Raw genomic sequence first — 26,336 nt, 5'->3', positions numbered from 1 at the left:
CCTCCTCTAGCGCCCATCCCTCCTCCCTCCTCTAGCGCCCATCCCTCCTCCCTCCTCTAGCGCCCATCCCTCCTCCCTCCTCTAGCGCCCATCCCTCCTCCCTCCTCCCTCCTCCCTCCTCTAGCGCCCATCGCTCCACTCTCCTCTAGCGCCCATCCCTCCACCCTCCTCTAGCGCCCATCCCTCCACCCTCCTCTAGCGCCCATCCCTCCACCCTCCTCTAGCGCCCATCCCTCCACCCTCCTCTAGCGCCCATCCCTCCACCCTCCTCTAGGGCCCATCCCTCCTCTAGCGCCCATCCCTCCTCTAGCGCCCATCCCTCCTCTAGCGCCCATCCCTCCACCCTCCTCTAGCACCCATCCCTCCTCTCGCGCCCATCCCTCCACCCTTCTCTAGCGCCCATCCCTCCACCCTCCTCTAGCGCCCATCACTCCTCCCTCCTCTAGCGCCCATCACTCCACCCTCCTCTAGCGCCCATCCCTCCTCTAGCACGCATCCCCCCTCCTCTAGCGCCCACGCCTCGTCTAGCGCCCACCCCTCCTCTAGCGCCCACACTTCCTCTAGCGCCCACCCCTCCTCTAGCGCCGATCCTTCCTCTAGCACCCATCCCTCCTCTCGCGCCCATCCCTCCACCCTTCTCTAGCGCCCATCCCTCCACCCTCCTCTAGCGCCCATCACTCCTCCCTCCTCTAGCGCCCATCACTCCACCCTCCTCTAGCGCCCATCCCTCCTCTAGCACGCATCCCCCCTCCTCTAGCGCCCACGCCTCGTCTAGCGCCCACCCCTCCTCTAGCGCCCACACTTCCTCTAGCGCCCACCCCTCCTCTAGCGCCGATCCTTCCTCTAGCGCCCATCCCTCCTCTAGCGCCCATCCTTCCGCCAGCGCCCATCCCCTCCGCCAGCGCCCATCCCCTCCGCCAGCGCCCATTCCTCCTCTAGCGCCATCCCATCCGCCAGCGCCCATCCCTCTTCTAGCGCCCACCCCTCCGCCCTCCTCTAGCACCCACCCCTCCTCTAGCGCCCACCCCTCCTCTAGCACCCATCCCTCCTCTAGCACCCACCCCTCCGCTAGCACCCACCCCTCCGCCATCGCCCACCCCTCTGTCTAGCCCCCACCCCTCTGTCTAGCGCCCACCCCTCCTCTAGCGCCCATCCCTCCTCTAGCCCCATCCCCTCCGCCAGCGCCCACCCCTCCGTCTAGAGCCCACCCCTCCATCTAGCGCCCACCCATCCACTAGCGCCCACCCCTCCTCCCTCCTCCAGCGGCCACCCCTCCCCCTCCTCCAGCGGCCATCCCTCTCCCCTCCTCCAGCGCCCCGCTCTCTTCCAGCACCCCTCTCTCGCCACTCCTCTAGCGCCCACCCTTCCTCTAGCGCCCACCCCTCCTCTAGCGCCCATCCCTCCTTTAGCGCCTATCCCCTCCGCCAGCGCCCATCCCCTCCACCAGCGCCCATCCCCTCCACCAGCGCCCATCCCCTCCTCTAGAGCCCACCCCTCCGTCTAGAGCCCACCCCTCCGTCTAGAGCCCACCCCTCCGTCTAATCAAATCAAATCAATTTATATAGCCCTTCTTACATCAGCTGATATCTCAAAGTGCTGTACTAAAACCCAGCCTAAAGCCCCAAACAGCAAGCAATGCAGGTGTAGAAGCACAGTGGCTAGGAAAAACTCCCTAGGAAGGCCAAAACCTAGGAAGAAACCTAGAGAGAAACCTAGAGAGGAACCAGGCTATGAGGGGTGGCCTCTTCTGGCTGTGCACGGTCTAACGCTCACCCCTCTGTCTGGAGCCCACTCCGTCTAGAGCCCACTCCGTCTAGAGCCCACTCCTCCGTCTAGAGCCCACCCCTCCGTCTAGAGCCCACCCCTCCGTCTAGAGCCCACCCCTCCGTCTAGAGCCCACCCCTCCGTCTACAGCGCACCGCTCCGTCTACAGCCCACCCCTCCGTCTACAGCCCACCCCTCCGTCTACAGCCCTCCGCTCCGTCTAGAGCCCACCCCTCCGTCTACAGCCCACCCCTCCGTCTACAGCCCTCCGCTCCGTCTAGAGCCCACCCCTCCGTCTACAGCCCACACCTCCGTCTAGAGCCCACACCTCCGTCTAGAGCCCACCCCTCAGTCTAGAGCCCACTCCGTCGACAGCCCACCCCTCCGTCTACAGCCCACCCCTCCGTCTACAGCCCACCCCTCCGTCTACAGCCCTCCGCTCCGTCTAGAGCCCACCCCTCCGTCTACAGCCCACCCCTCCGTCTACAGCCCACACCTCCGTCTACAGCCCACCCCTCCGTCTACAGCCCTCCGCTCCGTCTAGAGCCCACCCCTCCGTCTAGAGCCCACCCCTCCGTCTACAGCCCACCGCTCCGTCTAGAGCCCACCCCTCCGTCTAGAGCCCACACCTCCGTCTAGAGCCCACACCTCCAGTCTAGAGCCCACACCTCCAGTCTAGAGCCCACCCCTCCGTCTAGAGCCCACTCCGTCTAGAGCCCACCCCTCCGTCTAGCGCCCACCCCTTCGTCTAGCGCCCACCCCTCCGTCTAGAGCCCACCCCTCCGTCTAGAGCCCACCCCTCCGTCTAGAGCCCACCCCTCCGTCTAGCGCCCACCCCTCCTCTCTCCTCTAGCGCCCATCCCTCCTCCCTCCTCTAGCGCCCATCCCTCCTCAAGCACCCATCCCTCCTCTAGCGCACATCCCTCCTCCCTCCTCTAGCGCCCATCCCTCCTCCCTCCTCTAGCGCCCATCCCTCCTCCCTCCTCTAGCGCCCATCCCTCCTCTAGCTCCCATCCCTCTTCCCTCCTCTAGCGCCCACACCTCCTCCAGCACCCATCCCTCCTCCAGGACCCATCCCTCCTCCCTCCTCCAGCACCCCTCCCTCCGATAGTGTCCATCCCTCCACCCTCCTCTCGTGTCCATCCCTCCACCCTCCTCTCGTGTCCATCCCTCCACCCTCCTCTCGTGTCCATCCCTCCACCCTCCTCTCGTGTCCATCCCTCCACCCTCCTCTCGTGTCCATCCCTCCACCCTCCTCTCGTGTCCATCCCTCCACCCTCCACTCGTGTCCATCCCTCCACCCTCCTCTCGTGTCCATCCCTCCACCCTCCTCTCGTGTCCATCCCTCCACCCTCCTCCCGTGTCCATCCCTCCACCCGTGTCCATCCCTTCACCCTCCTCCCGTGTCCATCCCTCCACCCTCCTCCCGTGTCCATCCCTCCACCCTCCTCTTGTGTCCATCCCTCCACCCTCCTCCCGTGTCCATCCCTCCACCCTCCTCCCGTGTCCATCCCTCCACCCTCCTCTCGTGTCCATCCCTCCACCCTCCTCCCGTGTCCATCCCTCCACCCTCCTCCCGTGTCCATCCCTCCACCCTCCTCCCTGTCTGTCTTTCCTGCCTGCAGAGAGCTGATCACACAGCGTCTGTTTGTCTTCTCTCTCCTAACCTTCATGCACCAGGAGTCACACAGCCAGATGTCTGTGTGCCAGTGCTCGTGTGAAATGCCACCGGGTATTAAAAAATCCTTCACACCTAAAGAGCATATTAGACACTCACTTCCCCTCTACACCACGCTCACCCCGCCCCTGTCTGGAAGAGTGGTTTAGTCTATGAAATACTCTGCTACACGCCCAGGGAGAGGAAATTATATGACCCAAAGATGACAGAAGTATTCTTAAAATGACAGATTTGACTTATCTGAAATAGCCTTATGTATTTAGACTTTTAAAGGGTTAATTAAAGGGCTTTGAGTTCAGTCCACATTTGCCATGGCCAATTGAAGGTGATCCAATTCTGCTTGTAGTGATGCTTATTAAATACTGAGCTACATACACTCCCCTCTGTCTCCTGCAATAGCCATCAAAACTGGATACATTTTTGCGTGTAAATCCGATTAAGCAACAGGATCCAAATCTATACCAAATATGTCTGTGTATGGTGATAGGATTGGATTATGACTGTGCTGTATCAGTTTGGACCAGTGCAGTGTGTGAAAGACAGGGCCACTCCGTTCCTCGCTCCTGGCCCCACCCAGGCCAACTCAGTGGTCTCCAGCAGACATAATATGATGTCAGTGTGATGTCGGCATGACCCCACTGACCTTGGTTATTAAAGGCCCCCTGGGCTGATTTGGGTTTGGTTCCAGAGGGGTAGAGCGCTGAAAGAAAGGAACCACAACATTAAAGCACACGGGCCAACTCCTCAGTCAAGGACCCAGAGGACTGGCAGGGGGTTAGGAAATAGACCCTGCCTAAAACATATCAATCCTACACTGATAGTGTACCGTAATCATGTATATGATTTTCCCTTGTTACTGAGCTCTCTGCTATAGAGAGGTGTGACGGTGCTTGGGAGAGGGAGCTGAATGTGCAGTGGCCTGTGTAGCTATTATGTGAAAATAACCTTTAAAACACCTGTAGGAAGTGGCCAGGCTGGGTAGTGTAGCTCTACTTCTCTCCTCCACCCAGAGTCAGTATCAGCACCAATGATCTCAACCTGTCACCAACAAGATGAATGGCTGTTCCTCCACCCAGACTTATCTTTCCCTGCTGCTTACTGCACACAACACAGCAGACCAATACTTTACATTTACATTCACTACACACACACATGAATACACAGTGGCACACACTAGATTTATTCTGGTAAGTAAGAGGCATCTGTTCTAGTGTAGCCTGGAAATGCCTGTCCTACATGTAGGCCTGTCTTTTAAAATGTGATGGGAGGAACACATAGAATGGCCATTCTTAAGTCCTTCCCATTATGGCCCTGGCGGTACCTGATCCTGTTTGGCATTTGAGGTGCCCTAGAGACTACTTACCACTCTATTTACATGTCTAAAACCTCATTTACATAAACACCATCTAAATAATGAGCTCTAGTGCAATACTGATTTGAAAGACCTATAAAGAAAAAACTCCAAAAGGAGACAAAAGAAGAAGGCTATGTGATGTATTTGCCAGTCACTCCATTGAACAGCTAGCTACCATAATCTACATGTGGACTGAGCTGTATGTTGACATAACTGAGTCCGGCCTCCAGCCTAAATCTGGATTTTCTGGGGTTCTGGGGTGCTGATATTTTATTTAACTATATATTTCAGAGAGATTATTTCCTTTCTAAATCAGAGCTGCAAGTTCCTATCTGCACTGTGTGTGTGTGTGTGTGTGTGTGTGTGTGTGTGTGTGTGTGTGTGTGTGTGGTGTGTGGTGTGTGGTGTGTGGTGTGTGTGTGAGAGAGAGAGAGAGAGAGAGAGAGAGAGAGAGAGAAAGAAAGAAATATACAGTGACTAAAATACCACTATCACATTGACAGATTAGAGAATTTCACAAAAGGTTACAACACTTCCTATGTTGCAATGTATACAGTACAAATATAATGCATGTCACATCATAGAAAATGGGCAATATTTTAGATAGAACAGTAACAGTAACATTTGACCACAGTAAAACAGTGACTTTTGCAGTGTATGAGGGAAACAGGTTCTGGTCCCAGGAACTTAAGCAGGGAACAGTGATTCAGTGAGAGTGGTGTGAAGGGGGACTAGCCGTGTTACAGTGGTGTAGTTAGTGACTAGTGGTGTAGTTAGTGACTAGTGGTGTAGTTGGTGACTAGCCGTGTTACAGTGGTGTAGTTAGTGACTAGCCGTGTTACAGTGGTGTAGTTAGTGACTAGTCGTGTTACAGTGGTGTAGTTAGTGACTAGCCGTGTTACAGTGGTGTAGTTAGTGACTAGTGGTATAGTTAGTGACTACTGGTATAGTTAGTGACTACTGGTATAGTTAGTGACTACAGGTACTACAGTGGTATAGTTAGTGACTACTGGTGCTACAGTGGTGTAGTTAGTGACTACTGGTGCTACAGTGGTGTAGTTAGTGACTACTGGTGCTACAGTGGTATAGTTAGTGACTACTGGTGCTACAGTGGTGTAGTTAGTGACTACTGGTGCTACAGTGGTGTAGTTAGTGACTACTGGTGCTACAGTGGTGTAGTTAGTGACTACTGGTGTGGCTGCTCTCACCATTCTCATCCAGAGAGAAGTCATCCTGGGCATAGCGGAACTTCTCAGGGCCACAGGCAATGAAGACATCATCATCACCAAAGAAATCCTGAAGACAGGTGACCTGGAGGAGCAGAGAGACAGTACCATTTAAGAATGCAGGCCTGCAACAACACATATCAGATGTAAAATAAATCTATCTTAGACAATGACCAGTGTAACATCTCAGCACTACTACCTCCTCTTGACTCCTCATTTTCTCCCAGGTCACATCATGCTACTAACAGTGGCGGGAGCAGATTGGCTGAATACCCGGGGCGCGGGGTGCAGGGGTGTTTGGAGTGTCAACAAAGTAGCATGAGAGAAATATGATGCCAAGTTTTCAAACTACTGGTCGTTTCTTTGAGAAGATATAGCTACTGTATAAAGCAATCAATGCATTTGAACAACAGCATAAATACACCCATTTCAATGTTGCATGTCAAAAACCAAATGAAATGTCAAGTTCCTTAAATCTGCTGAGAATGTTCCAAAGACAAGCAACTATTCTGCACTATTCCCATACGATGTGCCAAGGTTCTATGCAAAATAACCAATGGACAACAAAGCTCTCACCAAGATCTAAGAAGCATATTGTTTTCAGAATGTTATGTGCTAGCTGGGATATTTGTTTGAAATTGGCATGGTAGCTAACTAGCTAGCTAGCTGCTTATCAAAAAGGTACAGCATATAACTGGCTAATTTGACCCCACAAAAAATCAACCAAACCATTTCTAAATGTTTCTCAAAATTACTGTAGCTGGGTAATTCATTTGATAATGCTTTGTGATGCACCCGGTTTTATGATGATTTAGTCCACACAACATGTCACCCTGTCACCTACAGTAGAACAGCCACAGTCATGCTTTTTTGTCCTACCAGATCTGCGATGAGAAGGTTCTAGATAGTGTATCCCTCTGTCCTTCGACTGATGTTGGATGTAGATGTACGGTTGATCAGGTCCCAGGCTCCCATGACTGTTATGATTATTTATTTACATGCTAATAAACACGTTAATTGTACCTAATAGAGCAGATAAAGTTTCACATGCGGAAGTAACACGTATGGCGCGAGAGACTCATTGGGAGGGAGACTAGAACAGACCCAGAAGTTCTGATCGAGCGCACATTTGAGTGCCCCAGGACAGTCCATTAACTTTGTGTTGTTAAATTTTATGCTATGAAATCGTGCGATTTCATTGGGGCAGTTCCCCCTCATAGCAAATAGCTGTAAAAACAATCCAAGCAATTTTGGCACAGCCTATGTGCCAGCGGAGCTGCTGTCAGAGTCACAGAGGGGCAGAGAAGTAAGTAACTGAACAGCTTGTTTTGAACAATAGATTTTAGAAACAGGAACAATTTACACATTTACCACACTTTCATGAGCATTTAAAACATAATCCATGAATGAATGAATGAATGATATATATATACATACAGTTGAAGTCTACATTCAAAAAGTTTACATACACTTAGGTTGGAGTCATTAAAACTGTTTTTTCAACCACTCCACAAATCTCTTGTTAACAAACTATAGTTTTGGCAAGTTGGTTAGGACATCTACTTTGTGCATGACACAAGTCATTTTTCCAACAATTGTTTACAGACAGATTATTTCACTTATAACTCACTGTATCACAATTCCAGTGGGTCAGATGTTAACATACACTAACTTGACTGTGCCTTTAAACAGCTTGGAACATTCCAGAAAATTATGTCATGGCTTTAGAAGCTTCTGATATGCAAATTGACATCATTTAAGTCAATTGGAGGTGTTACCTGTGGATGTATTTCAAGGCCTACCTTCAAACTCAGTGCCTCTTTGCTTGACATCATGGGAAAATCTAAAGAAATCAGCCAAAATACCACTACTAAAGGACACTAATAATAAGAAGAGACTTGCTTGGTCTAAGAGACACGAGCAATGGACATTAGACCGGAAATCTGTCCTTTGGTCTGATGATTCCAAATTTGAGAATTTTGGTTCCAACCTCTGTCTTTGAGATGCAGAATAGGTGAATGGATGATCTCCGCATGTGTGGTTCCCACCATGAAGAATGGAGGAGGAGGTGTGATGGTCTGGGGGTGCTTTACTGGTGACACTGTCTGTGATTTATTTAGAATTCAAGGCACAACTTAACCAGCATGGCTACCACAGCATTCTGCAGCGATACGCCATCCCATCTGGTTTGCGCTTAGTGGGACTATTTTATTTTTATTTATTTTTTTCACCTTTATTTAATCAGGTAAGCTAGTTGAAAACAAGTTCTCATTTACAACTGCGACCTGGCCAAGATAAAGCAAAGCAGTGCGACACAAATAACAACACAGAGTTACACTTGGAATGAACAAGCGTACAGTCAATAACACAACAGAAAAAAGAAAGTCTGTATACAGTGTGTGTCATGCCCTGACCATAGTTTGCTTTGTACGTTTCTATGTTTTGTTTGGTCAGGGTGTGATCTGAGTGGGCATTCTGTTGTATGTCTACTTTGTCTGTTTCTGTGTTCGGCCTGATATGGTTCTCAATCAGAGGCAGGTGTTAGTCGTTGTCTCTGATTGGGAACCATATTTAGGTAGCCTGTTTTGTCATTGTGGGTTGTGGGTGATTGTCTATGTTAGTTGCTTGTGTCAGCACATTTCGTATATAGCTTCACGGTCGTTGTTCATTCATTGTTTTGTTCAGTTTACTTTGTGTTTTCGTCATCCTTTAAAATGATGCATTCACACCACGCTGCGCTTTGGTCCGCTTCTTACGACGGTCGTGACAGTGTGTGCAAATGGCGTGAGGTGGTAAGGCAATAAATAGACCATAGTAGCAAGTAATTACAATTTAGCAAATAACACTGGAGTGATAAATGTGCAGATGATGATGTGCAAGTAGAAATACTGGTGTACAAAATAGCAGAAAAGTAAATAAAATAAAAACAAGATGAGGTAGGTAGATTTGCTGGGCTATTTACAGATGGGCTATGTACAGCTGCAGCGATCAGTTAGCTGCTCGGATAGCTGATGTTTAAAGTTAGTGAGGGAAATATAAGTCTCCAGCTTCAGCGATTTTTGCAATTAATTCCAGTCATTAGCAGCAGAGAACTGGAAGGAAAGGCGGCCAAAGGGGGTGTTGGCTTTGGGGATGACCAGTGAGATATACCTGCTGGAACGTGTGCTACGGGTGGGTGTTGTTATCGTGACCAGTGAGCTGAGACAAGGCGGACCTTTACCTAGCAAAGACTTATAGATGACCTGGAGCCAGTGGGTCTGGCGACGAATATGTAGCGAGGGCCAGCCAACTAGAGCATACAGGTCACAGCGGTGGGTGGTATATGGGGCTTTGGTGACAAAACAGATGGCACTGGGATGGACTGAATCCAGTTTGCTGAGTAGAGTGTTGAAGGCTATTTTGGAAATTACATCACCAAAGTCGAGGATCGGTAGGATAGTCAGTTTTACTAGGGTATGTTTGGCGGCGTGAGTGAAAGAGTCTTTGTTGCGAAATAGAAAGCCGATTCTAGATGTAATTTTGGATTGGAGGTGTTTAATATGAGTCTGGAAGGAGAGTTTACAGTCTAGCCAGACACCTAGGTATTTGTAGTTGTCCACATAATCAGAACCGTCCAGAGTAGTGATGCTAGTCGGGCAGGCGGGTGCGGGCAGCGAACGGTTGAAAAGCAAGCATTTAGTTTAACTAGCGTTTAAGAGCAGTTGGAGGACACGGAAGGAGTGTAGTATGGCATTGAAGCTCGTTTGGAGGTTTGTTAACACAGTGTCCAAAGGGCCAGATGTATACAGAATGGTGTCGTCTGTGTAGAGGTGGATCAGGGAATCACCCGCAGCAAGAGCGACATCGTTGATGTATACAGAGAAAAGAGTCGGCCCGAGAATTGAACCCTGTTGTACCACCATAGAGATTGCCAGAGGTCCGGACAACAGGCCCTCCGATTTGACACACTGAAATCTGTCTGAGAAGTAGTTGGTGAATCAGGCAAGGCAGTCATTTGAGAAACCAAGGCTGTTGAGTCTGTCGATAAGAATACAGTGATTGACAGAGTCGAAAGCCTTGTCCAGGTCGATTTACTGTGCAGCCGGCTTCAATCTTTTATCAATGGTGGTTATGTTATCGTTTAGTACCTTGAAAGTGTCTGAACTCTTTCAGAACATCTGCTATCTGGATTTGGGTGAAGGAGAAGCTGGGGAGGCTTGGACAAGTAGTTGCGGGGGGTGCAGAGCTGTTGGCCGGGGTTGGGGTAGCCAGGAGGAAAGCATGGCCAGCCATAGAAAAATGCTTGTTGAAATTCTCGATTATCGTGGATTTATCAGAGGTGACAGTGTTACCTAGCCTCAGTGCAGTGTGAAGCTGGGAGTGGGTGCTCTTGTTCTCCATGGACTTTACAGTGTCCCAAAACATTTTGGAGTTAGAGCTACAGGCTGCAAATTTCTGTTTGAAAAAGCTAGCCTATCAATAGAATCTATTTGATTCTATTGCAGTCCACCACAGGATGTTTTTATGCTGGTCGAGGGCAGTCAGGTCTGGAGTGAACCAAGGGCTATATCTGTTCTTAGTTCTACATTTTTTTAAAAGGTGCATGCTTATTTAAGATTGTGAGGAAATTACTGCTGAATTGGAGAATCGCTTCTTGAATCGGGGCTACAGCGTTCAGGTCCTGAAAGATGCCGGTATAAGGGCTGACAGATAGAACTTGTTGTGAAGGTGGGTGCCTCGTGATACATCAGAGAGAGTGTATTTTGTTACAAGATACAGCACTGAAGCAGAGAGCATTAAAAGAATCATTAAAAACAATTGGGGAATCATCCAAAGTGATACGCTACTACGCCAAGTCTTTCCTGAGCCATCAGTCATAAGCTTTTTTTTTTTTTTTTTTCTACCCTAAATGACAAATTAGTCCACAGTTATCTTCCGGGTGACTCAGAAAACCCAAGCTCTTTTAAATGTAACCATTGCAACCATTGCAGTGATATTGCACAGAATAAGTATTTTGTTGACACAGCTTCCAAAGTGGAGTATTACGTCAAGCATTTCATTAACTGTAAAACCACTCATGACATCTATAGATTGGAATGTCCACAGTGCAGGGTGTTCTACATTGGAAGGACAAAGAGACGCCTTCAAGACCGCTTAGCGGAACACAAGTACGCCATACGGGTAGGTGATGAAGACTACTCCATGGCAAGGCACTACAAGTCCCGACACCATGGCAACCCTACAAGCTATGGGTATTGATCATATTCCAGCCTCTATTAAAAAAGAGGACCGTCTTAAACAGTTAAACCAAAGGGAAAGTTTTTGGATTTACAAACTACAGGCCACAAAATACCCTGGTTTAAATGAAGATGTGGATTTCTCACCCTTCCTGTAGGGTCGTGATGGGTCCATTTGCTGTCATCTAGTGGACATTTTGCTCTATTTCCCTCAGCTATGGTTAGACTGTTGTTGTTCATGTTTTGCTGTGTTCTAGTGTACTATGGAATATTTAGCTTTCTTTTTCTTGACACTTCTCCCAGTCATATTTAAGGTTAGAACTACCTTTTAGTGTTCTGATACTTGTAGTTTGGAGTTGTATTTTTATGATAACATAGCTACAGTATTTCAATGTGTATAGTATTGCTTACTAGGTGTGTCCAATCAATTGTGTAACCACTCCCTCTTCCAATTAGGGCTAATTGATAAGCTGTTTAAACGAGGACCTTGTATTCCTTTCTTTGTACTCCCTGACGAAGGCCATGCAGCCGAAACGCATCGTTTAAAAACTTTGTTTCTATTGAACATTCCATACTAATAAAGGCATTTTAATTAATTATATGAAGAGTGCTTTGGTCCTCCTTTCTTTTTGATTTACCCCTTTTACCAAAGAGCACCTTCTATCTACCAAAATGCACAATTGTGTACCTTAGTAGCGCTTCCCTTCCTCCTCTTTCTACTATTTATAAAGCCCTTCTTACATCAGCTGATATCTCAAAGTTCTGTACATAATCCCAGCCTAAAACCCCAAACAGCAAGCAATACAGGTGTAGAAGCACAGTGGCTAGGAAAAACTCCATAGAAAGGCCAGAACCTAGGAAGAAACCTAAAGAGGAACCAGGCTATGAGGGGTGGCCAGTCCTCTTCTGGCTGTGCCGGGTGGAGATTATAACAGAACATGGCCAAGATGTTCAAATGTTCATAAATGACCAGCATGGTCAAATAATAATAATCACAGTGGTTGTAGAGGGTGTAACAGGTCAGCACCTCAGGAGTAAATGTCAGTTGGCTTTTCATAGCCGATCATTCAGAGTAACTCTACCGCTCCTGCTGTCTCCAGAGAGAAGTGTTTTAGGGAGCGGATGACAGTGATGTGGGGTGGTCGTTTGACCGCGGACCCATAGCGGATGCAGGCAATGAGGTACTGATCGCTGAGATCCTGATTGAAAACAGCAGAGGTGTATTTGGAGGGCAAGTTGGTCAGGATAATATCTATGAGGGTGCCCATGTTTACAGATTTAGGGTTGGGTGGGTTTCTTGAAAATTTGTGTGAGATTGAGGGAATCTGAGATTGTCGGACTGCCGAGGTGTTAAGCATATCCCAGTTTAGGTCACCTAACAGAATGAACTCTGAAGATAGATGAGGGGCAATCAATTCACATATAGTGTCTAGGGCACAGCTGGGAGCTGAGGGGGGTCTATAACAGGCAGCAACAGTGAGAGACTTAGTTCTAGAGAGATTCATTTTTAAAATTAGAAGCTCGAATTGTTTGGGCATAGACCTGGAAAGTATGACAGAACTTTCCAAGCTATCTCTGCAGTAGATTGCAACTCCACCGCCTTTGGCACTTCTATCTTGAAGGAAAATGTTGTAGTCGGGGATGGAATGGTGGGATGGTGGCCTTCCTAAGCCAGGATTCAGACACGGCAAGGACATCAAGGTTGGCAGAGTGTGCTGAAGCAGTGAGAAAAACAAACTTACGGAGGAGGCTTCTGATGTTAACATGCATGAAACCAAGCCTTTTTTGGTTACAGAAGTCAACAAATGAGAGTGCCTGGGGACACACACGGCCTGGGTTAACCTTCACATCACCGAGGAACAGAGGAGGAGTAGGATGAGGGTACGACTAAAGGCTATCAAAACTGGTCGTCTAGTGCGTTGGGGACAGAGAATAAAAGGAGCAGATTTCTGGGCATGGTAGAATAGATTCAGGGCATAATGTACAGACAGGGTTATGGTGGGGTACGGGTACAGTGGAGGTAAACTCAGGCATTTTGTGATTATGAAGGTGGTCACCACATGTGTGGGAGGTGGGAAAAAGGAGGTATCTGAGGCATGTTGAGTGGGACTAGGGGCTCCGCAGTAAACTAAAACAATGATAACTATCCTAAACAACAATATACAATGCATATTGACATTTGAGAGAGACAAAGCGAGGCATAAAGCAATCACAGGTGTTGATTGGGAGAGCTAGCTAAGACAACAACGGGTAAGACAGCAACAACAGGTAAAATGGCAATGGATGGGCAGAGAGGGTCAGTTAACTACACACAGGGCCTGAGTTCGAGGCTGTGGCCGACAGATAAACAAAAATTTAAAAAATGGAGTACCGTGAACAGTCCAGCAGGCATCAGCTATGTAGCCAAGTGATCATAGGGTCCAGTGAACAACAATAGGTTAAACAGGGAAGCCGCTGGGTAGTCCTTACTACCTAGCAAGCTGTAGACATGGCTTTAAAGTTAGCAGGCCGGGGCTAGTAGAAGCGCCTGCGCCGACGTCTGGCAAAGGCCGTTGGGGGCACAGCTGATGGAGTTACGTCGGCAGACCAGTCGTGGTGGAACGGCGGGGCTTCGTGTCATTTGTTTTTCAACAGGACAATGACCCAAATCACAACTCCAGGCTGTGTAAGGGCTATTTGATCAAGAAGGAGAGTGATGGAGTGCTGCATCAGATGACCTGGCCTCCACAATCACCCGACCTCAACCCAATTGAGATGGTTTTGGAGTTGGACTGCAGAGTGCAGGAAAAGCAACCAACAAGTGACCAACTCCTTCAAGACTGTTGGAAAAGCATTCCTCATGAAGCTGGTTGAGGGAATGCCAAGAGTATGCAATGCTGTCATCAAGGGAAAGGTTGGCTACTTTGAAGAATCTAAAATCTAAAATATGTTAAACACTTTTTGGGTTACTACATGACTCCATATATGTTATTTCATAGTTTTGATGTCTTCACTATTATTCTACAATGTAGAAAATAGTAAAAATAAAGACAAACCCTTGAATGAGTAGGTGTGTCCAAACTTTTGACTGGTACTGTACATATTTTTAACAATCACATGTGGAGCGCCGCCTCTAACTCCCTGATTGGCGGGCCGCCACTGATCAGTAACAACATTACAGTAGCAGCTACACAAAGAAAGAGCAGGGAAATTCAGTAGTAAACTTGTGCTCCAAAAAGAGGGCCAGTCTCATACTTCATTAACATTCTCTATTTCTCTCAAGTGTTTTTAAAATGCTGACTGTGTGTTAATTTTTAAAATGTTGCTTATAATATTGTGCAAGGTTTGAGATTAGTTGAATAGCTATGGGGCTCCTATAATTATTTAAAACCTTGTGTTTAATGCCGCTTAAATTGTAGATGGTTGAGGATTATAAATTGTGTGGATAGCAAAGGACTGACTAAGACATGGGATAAAAGACTAACCTCCCAGATCAAGAAATTGTATTAGGAGGAACTGAAATGTTCAGTATACAGGAGACAGGTGAATGTATCTAAGATGACATCTAATGAGGCAGATCTCCTTCAGCCTTTTAGGCTTGGGCGGTGTACCGTACATACTGTAAACCAGGCTATTCAGAAAGAGCCACGGGCTACTTTTTCAATAGCATCTAAACTATTTCTTTGAAATTTTTTTTTAATACATTTAAATATTTGTAACTACTTTTAAGTAAAGAGGTCAGGTCGGAGATTCAATCTTGCAACCTTACGGTTAACTAGTCCAACGCTCTAACCACCTGCCTTACATTACACTCCACGAGGAGCCTGCCTGTTACGCGAATGCAGTAAGAAGCCAAGGTAAGTTGATAGCTAGCATTAAACTTATCTTGTAAAAAACAATCAATCATAATCACTAGTTAACTACACATGGTTGATGATATTACTAGTTTATCTAGCGTGTCTTGCGTTGCATATAATCGATGCAGTGCGTATCGTTGCTCCAATGTGTACCTAACCAAGAACATCAATACCTTTCTTAAAATAAATCAATACACAGAAGTATATATTTTTAAACCTGCATATTTAGCTAAAAGAAATCCAGGTTAGCAGGCAATATTAACCAGGTGAAATTGTGTCACTTCTCTTGCGTTCATTGCACGCTGAGTCAGGGTATACGCAACAGTTTGAGCCGCCTGGCTTGTTGAACTAATTTGCCAGAATTGTACATAATTACGACATAACATTGAGGTTGTGCAATGTAACAGGAATATTTAGACTGATGGATGCCACCCGTTAGATAAAATACGGAAAGGTTCTGTATTTCACTGAAAGAATAAACGTTTTGTTTTCGAGATGATAGTTTCCGGATTCGACCATATTAATGACCTAAGGCTCGTATTTCTGTGTGTTATTGTGTTATAATTAAGTCTATGATTTGATAGAGCAGTCTGACTGAGCAATGGTAGGCACCAGCAGGCTCGTAAACATTAATTCAAATGGCACTTTCGTGCGTTCTGCCAGCAGCTCTTAGCAATGCTTCAAGCATTGCGCTGTTTATGACTTCGAGCCCATCAACTCCGGAGATTAGGCTGGTGTAGCCGATGTGAAATGGCTAGCTAGTTAGCGGGGTGCGCGCTAATAGCGTTTCAAACGTCACTCGCTCTGAGACTTGGAGTAGTTGTTCCCCTTGCTCTGCATGGGTAACGCTGCTTCGAGTGTGGCTGTTGTCGATGTGTTCCTGGTTCGAGCCCAGGTAGGAGCGAGGAGAGGGACGGAAGCTATACTGTTACACTGGCAATAGTAAAGTGCCTATAAGAACATCCAATAGTCAAAGGTATATGAAATACAAATCGTATAGAGAGAAATAGTCCTAAATTCCTATCATAAATACGACCTAAAACTTTTTACCCGGGAATATTGAAGACTCATGTTAAAAGGAACCACCAGCTTTCATGTGTTCTCATGTTCTGAGCAAGGAACTTAAACGCTAGCTTTCTTACATGGCACATATTGCACTTTTACTTTCTTCTCCAACACTTTGTTTTTGCATTATTTAAACCAAATTGAACATGTTTCATTATTAATTTGAGTCCTCCAATAAATCGGTATTGGTATGGGCGTTGAAAAATCATAAAATCGGTCGACTTCTACCACAAACCCTAGGGTCAAACAAAATGTCTATATATAATCCCTTTCTTGCTTGCTTTGTCGTTGTAGACCTCTAATTAACGGAACTCTTTCATCGAATGAATGGAGTGTCTGTTGAACACAATATTGTAAGCTTAAAAATAAATAACTTTTCTATTTCCTTTAATCTTACAATTGCTGTGGCATTTAACAAGGATGTAGCTATATTGGTGACCTTTAACAACTTCTTGGCACACCCATCCCGCTGAATTGCAGAGCGCCAAATTCGAATTAAATTACTAAAAATATTTAATTTTCATGAAATCACAAGTACAATATAGCAAAACACAGCTTAGCTTGTTGTTAATCCACCTGGCGTGTCAGATTTCAAAAAAGCTTTACAGCAAAAGCTATCCAAGCGTTTATGTTAGGACATCTCTCTCAGCAGACAAAACATTAGCAGCAAAGTAGATTGGTCACGAAAGTCAGAAAAGCAATAAAATGAATCACTTACCTTTGATGATCTTTGGATATTTGCACTAACGAGACTCCCAGTTACACAATAAATGTTCCTTATGATCCATAAAGATGATTTTTATATCCAAAATACCTCCATTTGGTTGGCGCGTCTTGTTCAGAAATCCACAGGCTGGAGCGGTGACGACGTGGCAGACGAAAATTTCAAATAGTATCCGTAAAGTTCGTAGAAACATGTCAAACGTTTTTTATAATCAATTCTCAGGTTGTTTTTACAATAAATAATCGATAATATTTCAACCGGACCGTAGAATTTTCAATAGGACAGAGAGAGAAAATGTCTGCTCCAAGCTGCATACATTGCAAAACTCTGCTGGCACCCAGCCATCCACTGATGCAATGTGATCATTCTCGCTCATTTTTCGGAATAAAAGCCTGAAACTTTGTCTAAAGACTATTCACACCATGCGGAAGCCATAGAGAAAGGAATCTGGTTGATATCCCTTTAAATGGAGGGAAGGCATGCAATGGAACAGAGAGGTTTCAGGAAAAACAGCACCTCCGGGTTGGATTTTCCTCAGGTTTTCACCTGCAATATCAGTTCTGTTATACTCACAGACAATATTTTGACAGTTTTGGAGACTTTAGAGTGTTTTATATCCTAATCAATTCTATGCATATTCTGGATTCTGGGCCTGAGAAATAGGCAGTTTCATTTGGGTACATTTTTCATCCAAACATCAAAATACTGCCCCCTACACTCAAGAGGTTAAAGGCTGCCTCTCAGCCAGTCAATCATTTCTCAGATGGGGAGCGTGATGGGGTCCCTCTAACCCCCAACCCAGCCCCCCACTACATCCCTAGGTGATGCTGATGGAGATGGGATGTAAATGGGGGTCTTTGGAGGTCTCTGGGGGATCCAGGTGTCAGACCCTTTGTTGACAACAGCCCATCAAGGCTGGCCGGGCTCCCCAGCTGCACCGTTAATGAAATCAATGCAGAGCGGGAGGAGAGGGGGGCTGCGGGGGTGAAGCAAGCCACAGGGCCCTATGAGGAAGGTCATAGTTGGACCACAGTATGACTATGGTTCATATTTGTCTCTGTCTTTCTGTGTGTCCCACACCCACTCCCCCATGCTTTTGTTCAGGGTCACTCTGGATGAGTCAGAGGTCATTATTAGAGTGATGAGAATCCAGCAGACAGACAAAAGGAGCAATACAGTTTAGAGGTCGACAGATTATAAAAATAAAATATTAAAGTACTATTCTGAACATTACTGATATACTGAGTGGCAAGTCAAGATATCTGCTGGTTTTATTGGCAGATTAATTAGGGCCGATTTCAAGTTTTCATAACAATCGGTAATTGGCCTTTTTGGATGCCGATTATGGCCGATGAGGAAACTGCGTGGCAGGCTGACCACCTGTTACGCGAGTGCAGCGTCAAAAGGACCAAGGAGCCAAGATAAGTTGCTAGCTAGCATTAAACTTGTCTTTTAAAAAACAATCAATCTTCACATAATGATTAGTTAACTACACATGGTTGATGATATTACTAGGTTAACTAGCTTGTCCTGCGTTTCATATAATCAATGCGGTGCCTGTTAATTTATCATCGAATCACAGCCCACTTCAACTTTGCCAAACTGGTGATGATTTAACAAAAGCGCATTCGCGAAAAAAGCACAATCGTTGAACAACTGTACCTAACCATAAACATCAATGTTTTTCTTAAAATCCATACATAGAAGTATATATTTTAAACCTGCATATTTAGTTAAAATAAATTCATTTTAGCAGGCAATATTAACTAGGGAAATTGTTTCACTTCTCTTCGTTCAGTGCAAGCAGAGTCAGGGTATATGCAACAGTCTGGGCCGCCTGGCTCGTTGCCAACTGTGTGAAGACCGTAATTAATTTGCCAGAATCGTAAGCATTCATTCAAACAGCACTTTACTGCATTTGCACAGTGCTGTTTATGACTTCAATCCTATCAACTCCTGAGATTAGGCTGGCAATACTAAAGTGCCTATAAGAACATCCAATAGTCAAAAGGCAATACAAATGGTACAGAGAGAAAGAGTCAACGCGTCATAATTCCTATAATAACTACAACCTAAAACTTCTTAACTGGGAATATTGAAGAACTGGGAATATTGAACCACCAGCTTTCATATGCTCTCATGTTCAACAACTTACAAAAAAATTGAAGCTGAAATTGGGATTTTGTTTTAGGAATAAGGCCTGTTTTTTCTTTTGAAGCAAGGAGGAGGCTAGTATCAGCTACATTTATGCCTTCATATTTTATATACGAATGCTTCCGCTCAGTGTTTGAGATCAATTGACACCCTTTACCATGGCACTTTGAGATTTATTTTAAACTGAAAAACCGTAACGCACCATTGCACTTTGTATACCAGGGCTGGCTGGCCTTCTCTAGTCACTCGTAGGCTCAGCCACTGGTATACTTTTATTTACAAAGCCATTTTGGGTTAACTACCTTTTTATTTGTGCATTTCTATTGTTCAGAAATGTGGTGGGTACTCTCTTCGTTCGCTGGACTTTATCCTGCTAACTGTTCCAAATGTCCGAACTGAATTTGGTAAAAGGGCTTTTATGTACTCTGCGCCATCGTCTTGGAACACCTTACAAAATACTTTTAAACTGGAAGAACTTGTCCCGATTGGTGTTTTTAAATCACAGATGAAGGATTTTGAGGCTGATTCCCTGACCTGTCAATGTTTTTAATTTGCTGTTTTATACTCTTGTGAATTCAATGGTTTTTACTAGATTACTTGTAGTTTTTCATGTTGTCTGCCTGTCATGTTTGTAATGACTTGCTGCTGCCTATCTTGGCCAGGGCACTCTTGAAAAAGAGATTGTAATCTCAATGAGCCCTTCCTGGTTAAATAAAGGTTAAATAAAATAAAAAAAATTCTGAGCAAGGAACTTAAATGTTAGCTTTTTTACATGGCACATATTGCACTTTTACTTTCTTTGCCAACGTGTTTTTTGTATTATTTAAACAAAATTGAACATGTTTCATTATTTATTTGAGACTTAATATATTTTGTATTATATTAAGTTAAAATAAAAGTGTTAATTGTTCATTCAGTATTGTTGTAATTGTCATTATCACACACACACACACACACACACACACACACACACACACACACACACACACACACACACACACACACACACACACACACACACACACACACACACACACACACACACACACATATATAGTGGGGCAAAAAAGTATTTAGTCAGCCACCAATTGTGCAAGTTCTCCCACTTAAAAATATGAGAGAGGCCTGTAAATGTACAAAATGAGAAGAAAAAAAATCCAGAAAATCACATTGTAGGATTTTTTATGAATTTATTTGCAAATTATGGTGGAAAATAAGTATTTGGTCACCTACAAACAAGCAAGATTTCTGGCTCTCACAGACCTGTAACTTCTTCTTTAAGAGGCTCCCCTGTCCTCCACTCGTTACCTGTATTAATGGCACCTGTTTGAACTTGTTATCAGTATAAAAGAAACCTGTCCACAACCTCAAACAGTCACACTCCAAACTCCACTATGACCAAGACCAAAGAGCTGTCAAAGGACACCAGAAACAAAATTGTAGACCTGCACCAGGCTGGGAAGACTGAATCTGCAATAGGTAAGCAGCTTGGTTTGAAGAAATCAACTGTGGGAGCAATTATTAGGAAATGGAAGACATACAAGACCACTGATAATCTCCCTCAATCTGGGGCTCCATGCAAGATCTCACCCTGTGGGGTCAAAATGATCACAAGAACGGTGAGCAAAAATCCCAGAACCACACGGGGGGACCTAGTGAATGACCTGCAGAGAGCTGGGACCAAAGTAACAAAGCCTACCTTCAGTAGCACACTACGCCGCCAGGGACTTAAATCCTGCAGTGCCAGACGTGTCCCCCTGCTTAAGCCAGTACATGTCCAGGCCCGTCTGAAGTTTGCTAGAGAGCATTTGGATGATCCAGAAGAAGATTGGGAGAATGTCATATGGTCAGATGAAACCAAAATATAACTTTTTGGTAAAAACTCAACTCGTCGTGTTTGGAGGACAAAGAATGCTGAGTTGCATCCAAGGAACACCATACCTACTGTGAAGCATTTTCTGCAAAGGGACCAGGACGACGGATATGTGTAAAGGAAGGAATGAATGGGGCCATGTATCGTGAGATTTTGAGTGAAAACCTCCTATCAGCAAGGGCATTGAAGATGAAACGTGGCTGGGTCTTTCAGCATGACAATGATCCCAAACACACCGCCCGGGCAACGAAGGAGGGGCTTCGTAAGAAGCATTTCAAGGTCCTGGAGTGGCCTAGCCAGTCTCCAGATCTCAACCCCATAGAAAATCTTTGGAGGGAGTTGAAAGTCCATGTTGCCCAGCAACAGCCCCAAAACATCACTGCTCTAGAGGAGATCTGCATGGAGGAATGGGCCAAAATACCAGCAACAGTGTTTGAAAACCTTGTGAAGACTTACAGAAAACGTGCGACCTCTGTCATTGCCAACAAAGGGTATATAACAAAGTATTGAGATAAACTTTTGTTATTGACCAAATACTTATTTTCCACCATAATTTGCAAATAAATTCATAAAAAATCCTACACTGATTTTCTGGATTTTTTTCTCATTTTGTCGGTTGAAGTGTACCTATGATGAAAATTACAGTCCTCTCTCATCTTTTTAAGTGGGAGAACTTGCACAATTGGTGGCTGACTAAATACTTTTTTGCCCCACTGTATATATAAAAAAATATATATATATTATAATAAATTTGGCCGATTAAATCACTATCAGCTTTTTTTTGGTCCTCCAATAATCGGTATCGGTGTTGGAAAAATCATAATCGGTCGACCTCTAATACAGAAAATGTAGGTCAAATATAATGGTCTATGGAGAATAAGCCTCCCATGTATTGCTTTATGCAGTGATGGTCAACATTAGACTACTTTAGAATGACAGGTCAGTGACCAGAGTACTGGCCTGAGGGCATCCAAACATGTCCGTGTATGAAATCAGATCATCAATACAATCAGTGACCCTAGACTTGTTATTTTGAGAATTCATCCATTTCTGGAGAAAAACATTGGAACTCGTAGCCAGCGAGAAGCGTTTTGGAAACTGTGGTGTGTGTATGTGGGCTAAATAGAAAATGAATGAGTGTGTTGCTGCAGTAATGGAAATAAAATAGTTTGATCCACATGAAGCCGTAGATAGTCAGCCTTTCCAGAGATCCCGTGTCCCTCCATAAAGGTCAGTCATATTGCACTACCATTACCACCAGGGAATCAAACCACACGCTGTCTGTCTAAGTATATACCCATCTAACCATGTGTTCAGTCATACTTCATTGAGAAGCACTACTTGATCACCTAATACAACTGAATGTTTATGTTAATGCTCAGACATGAGTGCAGCCACTGCTGTATGGTGCTATAGGCAGCCCACTCAGCACACCAATGCACTTTAGACAAGAGGAGCTGTCATGTCATCCAGTGTGACATCCACTGATTTTATGTGGATTTGTGCTGACAGACACGTAGAGCTAATTGACTGCAGAGCTCCTGATTATAGAAATGCCTGTCTGATCTGACAGCACTATCACTGTGACAAACACGGCATAGAAAGGTCCAGAATGGACATGGACAGTCGGAGCAGTACAGGAGAAGGACCTGGGGACAAAGGCAGGGGAGACTTCCTAGTGAGCAAGGTCATTTTCACATCACTGCAACCAGTTTTGTCAGCTGTATTGTCCTGTCCTCCATCTTGCTAAGGAAGTATTACATTGAGAAAGAGTATTCACGGAAGTCGGAGCAGATCAGGTCTGAGACAGCAGAGAGCATGACATGTTGCCTGTAGACACCAGCTTAATCCTGATTGGGCTTGCTTCCACCAGCTCACATAAGGAACTGTGTCGAGCTGGTAAGGTTGGGCCACTAACCCTCATCTGTCAACTCCTTTCACCTCTCAGCACCACAGTCAACACAGCTCAACCAACCAATCACAACCCTCGGCCAGACAGACACCACAGCTTAAATTGACAGCCAGCCAATCACATCTCACTAACCATAAGGAGGACAGGGTTCGGTCAGAGACACGCTGTACACTTACACTAAGATCAAATATCTAATCACCACAAGGCTTTACCCAACCATTAACATGAACAGTAAGGAGGAGGTTTGGAAATACTGTATGGGTCATTTCAATCATGCCTTTGGTTGCTCTTATTAAAGTACTTATCCAGAGCGATTCAAGTTGTCACCTTTCTCAAGTCAATACATCACAATTGCAGTTTGATTTCAACTGTGCATTTACTTACATTGTAGTTGCATTGATACTAAATTCTATATAAAGTTATACCCTAACATACAGCGACATTTGTTCATAGACCCTCCTCTAAGCCTAGACCTATAACTGAATATTAAAGATGAAAGCAGTGCATCCTGGGAGAATAGTGGGTCTGAGAAAGATCATTCTCCAGATATCATATGATGCTTACTGCTGTGAAGATAGAGGCACATCTACATCTATATTAACTGGCTTTGCTTAGGGCTTCATTTTTGCAGGGCAACAGTCACACTGCCACACAGTGAGACTGGTTTGGGAGCACAGTCGTAGGTTGAGGCTGTGGCTGACAGGGCAGCAGGCAGTGGTGATGTGATCTGAGTGGATGGGAGAGAAGACACCCACAAACATGGACCAGGGAGGAAAGGGGGGAGGGGTGACCTTCAACACGGGTGTGCCTATCAGACTGGCCACCAGCATTCATATATACAGTAGACACACACACAGAGAGAGCTGGAGATGAACTCAGGGGAGGGACCGTCTAGGCCACCAACTAGGCCAGACACTATGCAATAAGAGGAAAGACAGTGCTGTAGCCTCAACAGAGGAACACATCAAGGCCAATCAACAGCTCCCTCAGCACATCAAGGCCAATCAACAGCTGCCTCTTCAGCACATCAAGGCCAATCAACAGCTCCCCCTCAGCAGCATCACTGACATATCATCACACCACTCAGAAAGGGGATCTACACTGCCTCAAAGAAGAAAAGGAGTTCAAAAACATCTGATGTGAGATGACAGGTCAATGCCGATCCATTCTGTCTGAGTTCATGCAATCGCAGACAAGGCCTCTCTTACTCTTCTGTCGGTCCAAGGCCTCTCTTACTCTTCTGTCGGTCCAAGGCCTTTATTACTACTCTGCCATTGGTCTGATTAGACAGGGCATTCGGATTAGTAGCTAACACTGTAACTAAAGACCTCCACTTCGGAGGGCTGTGAGAATGAGCACGTAACACTAGAACCGCCATAGGCCAACAACCACTGACGTTTGATTTAGTAAATCCATTTTTAAAATCTTCCCGCAAAAAATGCTACAGTGTATGTCCTGCTCCGACCGGACCTTTCCTAAATCTTTGTATTTTACAGTATTTATAGTCTAAACGGTGTTTTTTTTTCTCCACACTTATTCCAAACTTAACCCGCCAAGAAATGTGCTGTAGGACGTTGGTACCCAGCCAGACGCTAATGCATCTCGCTTTCCTCACTGAGTGAATGACAAATAGATGAATTGCCGATAATTGTGCACCTTACTATACAATTTAATAACAAAATAGGCCTAAAAACGATAAGGAGGGTGAATTTAGAAAGTCAGTTTGTGTGAAATCATTATTTATCAACAGCCTTGTGGGTTGATGCCATTCTCTTTTACACTTTACTTTGTAAAAAATAAGCTGTTTTGGGAATGTTTTATTTACTATAACTATTTTTCTAATCAAATGTATTGTAAGGGAAGCAAAAACATGCTACGTGTTGCAGTAGGCCTTTAGAATAATGCAAAACATTTCCTTGGGTCTATCCAGCGAAGCAAAGCCCACTGAATTAATGACAAGTGGATCGATTGGGCGATAATTGTGGAAGTTACTTCACAATCAAATTTAAGTTAGGCCTAACTGAATGATGAGTTTGAAGAGGTTGATTTCATTTAGAACAACAATAGTGTAATGAAGAGTTTGTAATACCTATTTCTCAGCATTGGCCCTCATGTTATTCATTTGACTGTGTGCCTTGCGAGTTGATACCATTCTCGTTTATGTTTTACTTTGTAAAAATAAGCTGTTACAGGACTTTTTATTTTATTTACGGTAACTCTATTACTAATCTAATTCATTGGGGAACAAAAACATGTTGTGTGTTGCAGTAGGCCTTTCGAAAAATGCAAAACATTTCCTTGAGTCCATCCAAGTTGATGAGCGGGAAACAAACAATGCCAGTCACCCCGAAACTATACCCAAACTAATTTTACACATAATAAACGTTAGCCTATAGACCTGATTAAATTGACAATAATCTGAAGGGTGATAATATTAGGACTATCAGTTGTCAAACTGTACAATACATGAAGCGATGGGAGCATCTGGTAATTGACAGATGCAGGGAAAGGAGCATCACTTTTATCTTCCAGAGTCACATGCAGGTAAAACATGTTGATTTCTATAGTATCAGAAAGAGCATATTCTGCCGTTTCTATGACACATTTGTCAAATAGCTCTCAGAATTCAAGAGGTGCAGCTCTATTTCCAAATGTCAGAATAATGTCAGAATATGTCAGAATATCCATGCTGTCCATGCATTCGCCACATGACCACGAGTGCGGCAGCATTGCTCTGGCTACTACTCAAAAACTTGTAACATATTAAAATATGCTATTCTGTTGTCAATGTTAGAATCTGATAATGGTGCAGCTTCCACTGGGAGAGTCAAATCAGACACTGAATACAACATACAATGTGTGTAGTTCACAAAGGCAAGCCCAACCAAAAGACTGGATGCACTGAGTTGGAGTCAGATGGAGGATTGGATATTGAGCCTGCTGATGAAGAGTCTTTATCTGATTCTGATGTTGATTTCGAGCCTCCGCCTCTGATGCCTGAGCCTCCCTGCAGAAAAACCAGAACAGAGCCAACTGAGACAGTGATCCCAACTGCCACAGTGAGACAGGACTCTGGGAGGGATGGCACGGTGCGACCGGAGTCTGGGATGGATGCCACGGTGCAACAGGAGTCTGGGATGGATGCCACGGTTTGGGTAGAAAAGAGAGATGAGTTTGTGACATGCAGATGTTGCAGCACATCAGAGATTGTACTGTTGACTTTGGCACACGGCGGAAAGAGCATGGATGTGGAGTCATTTTGGTCTCATAGGTATGAGATTGACTTTTTCCGCGAGGCCATGCCACACAACCGCTTCAGAGAGATTATATGACACCTGCAACAGCTGCACACAAAGCTGTGTGCTGACTGTGGACCCAAAGCTTAAAGAGATTGATTAATGCGTAAAGGCACGTGTATAAGGGCACAATACAAATCAAATTTGATTAGTTACATGCGCCGAATACAACAGGTGTCACACCTTACAGTGGAAGCTTACTTACGAGCCAACACTGCTGTTTAAAAAACCTACGAAT

At 45.1% G+C, this 26,336-nt stretch overlaps 1 protein-coding gene across 1 annotated transcript in view; it reads right to left on the bottom strand.

Moving 5' to 3' along the window:
• Positions 1 to 26,336, bottom strand: part of LOC139388531 (neuronal migration protein doublecortin-like) — an 85,809-nt gene that overhangs the window by 15,650 nt on the left and 43,823 nt on the right. Inside the window, exons 4-5 of the mRNA XM_071135237.1 lie at positions 6,005 to 6,107; positions 4,086 to 4,142 (exon numbers count right to left, since the gene is read on the bottom strand). Coding sequence (XP_070991338.1) covers positions 4,086 to 4,142; positions 6,005 to 6,107 — 160 coding nt within the window. The remainder of the gene's footprint in view (positions 1 to 4,085; positions 4,143 to 6,004; positions 6,108 to 26,336) is intronic.

Source organism: Oncorhynchus clarkii, chromosome 29 (assembly GCF_045791955.1).
Source record: "Oncorhynchus clarkii lewisi isolate Uvic-CL-2024 chromosome 29, UVic_Ocla_1.0, whole genome shotgun sequence".
Classification (NCBI taxonomy): domain Eukaryota; kingdom Metazoa; phylum Chordata; class Actinopteri; order Salmoniformes; family Salmonidae; genus Oncorhynchus; species Oncorhynchus clarkii.
This window is presented reverse-complemented; position numbering and strand designations above follow the sequence as displayed.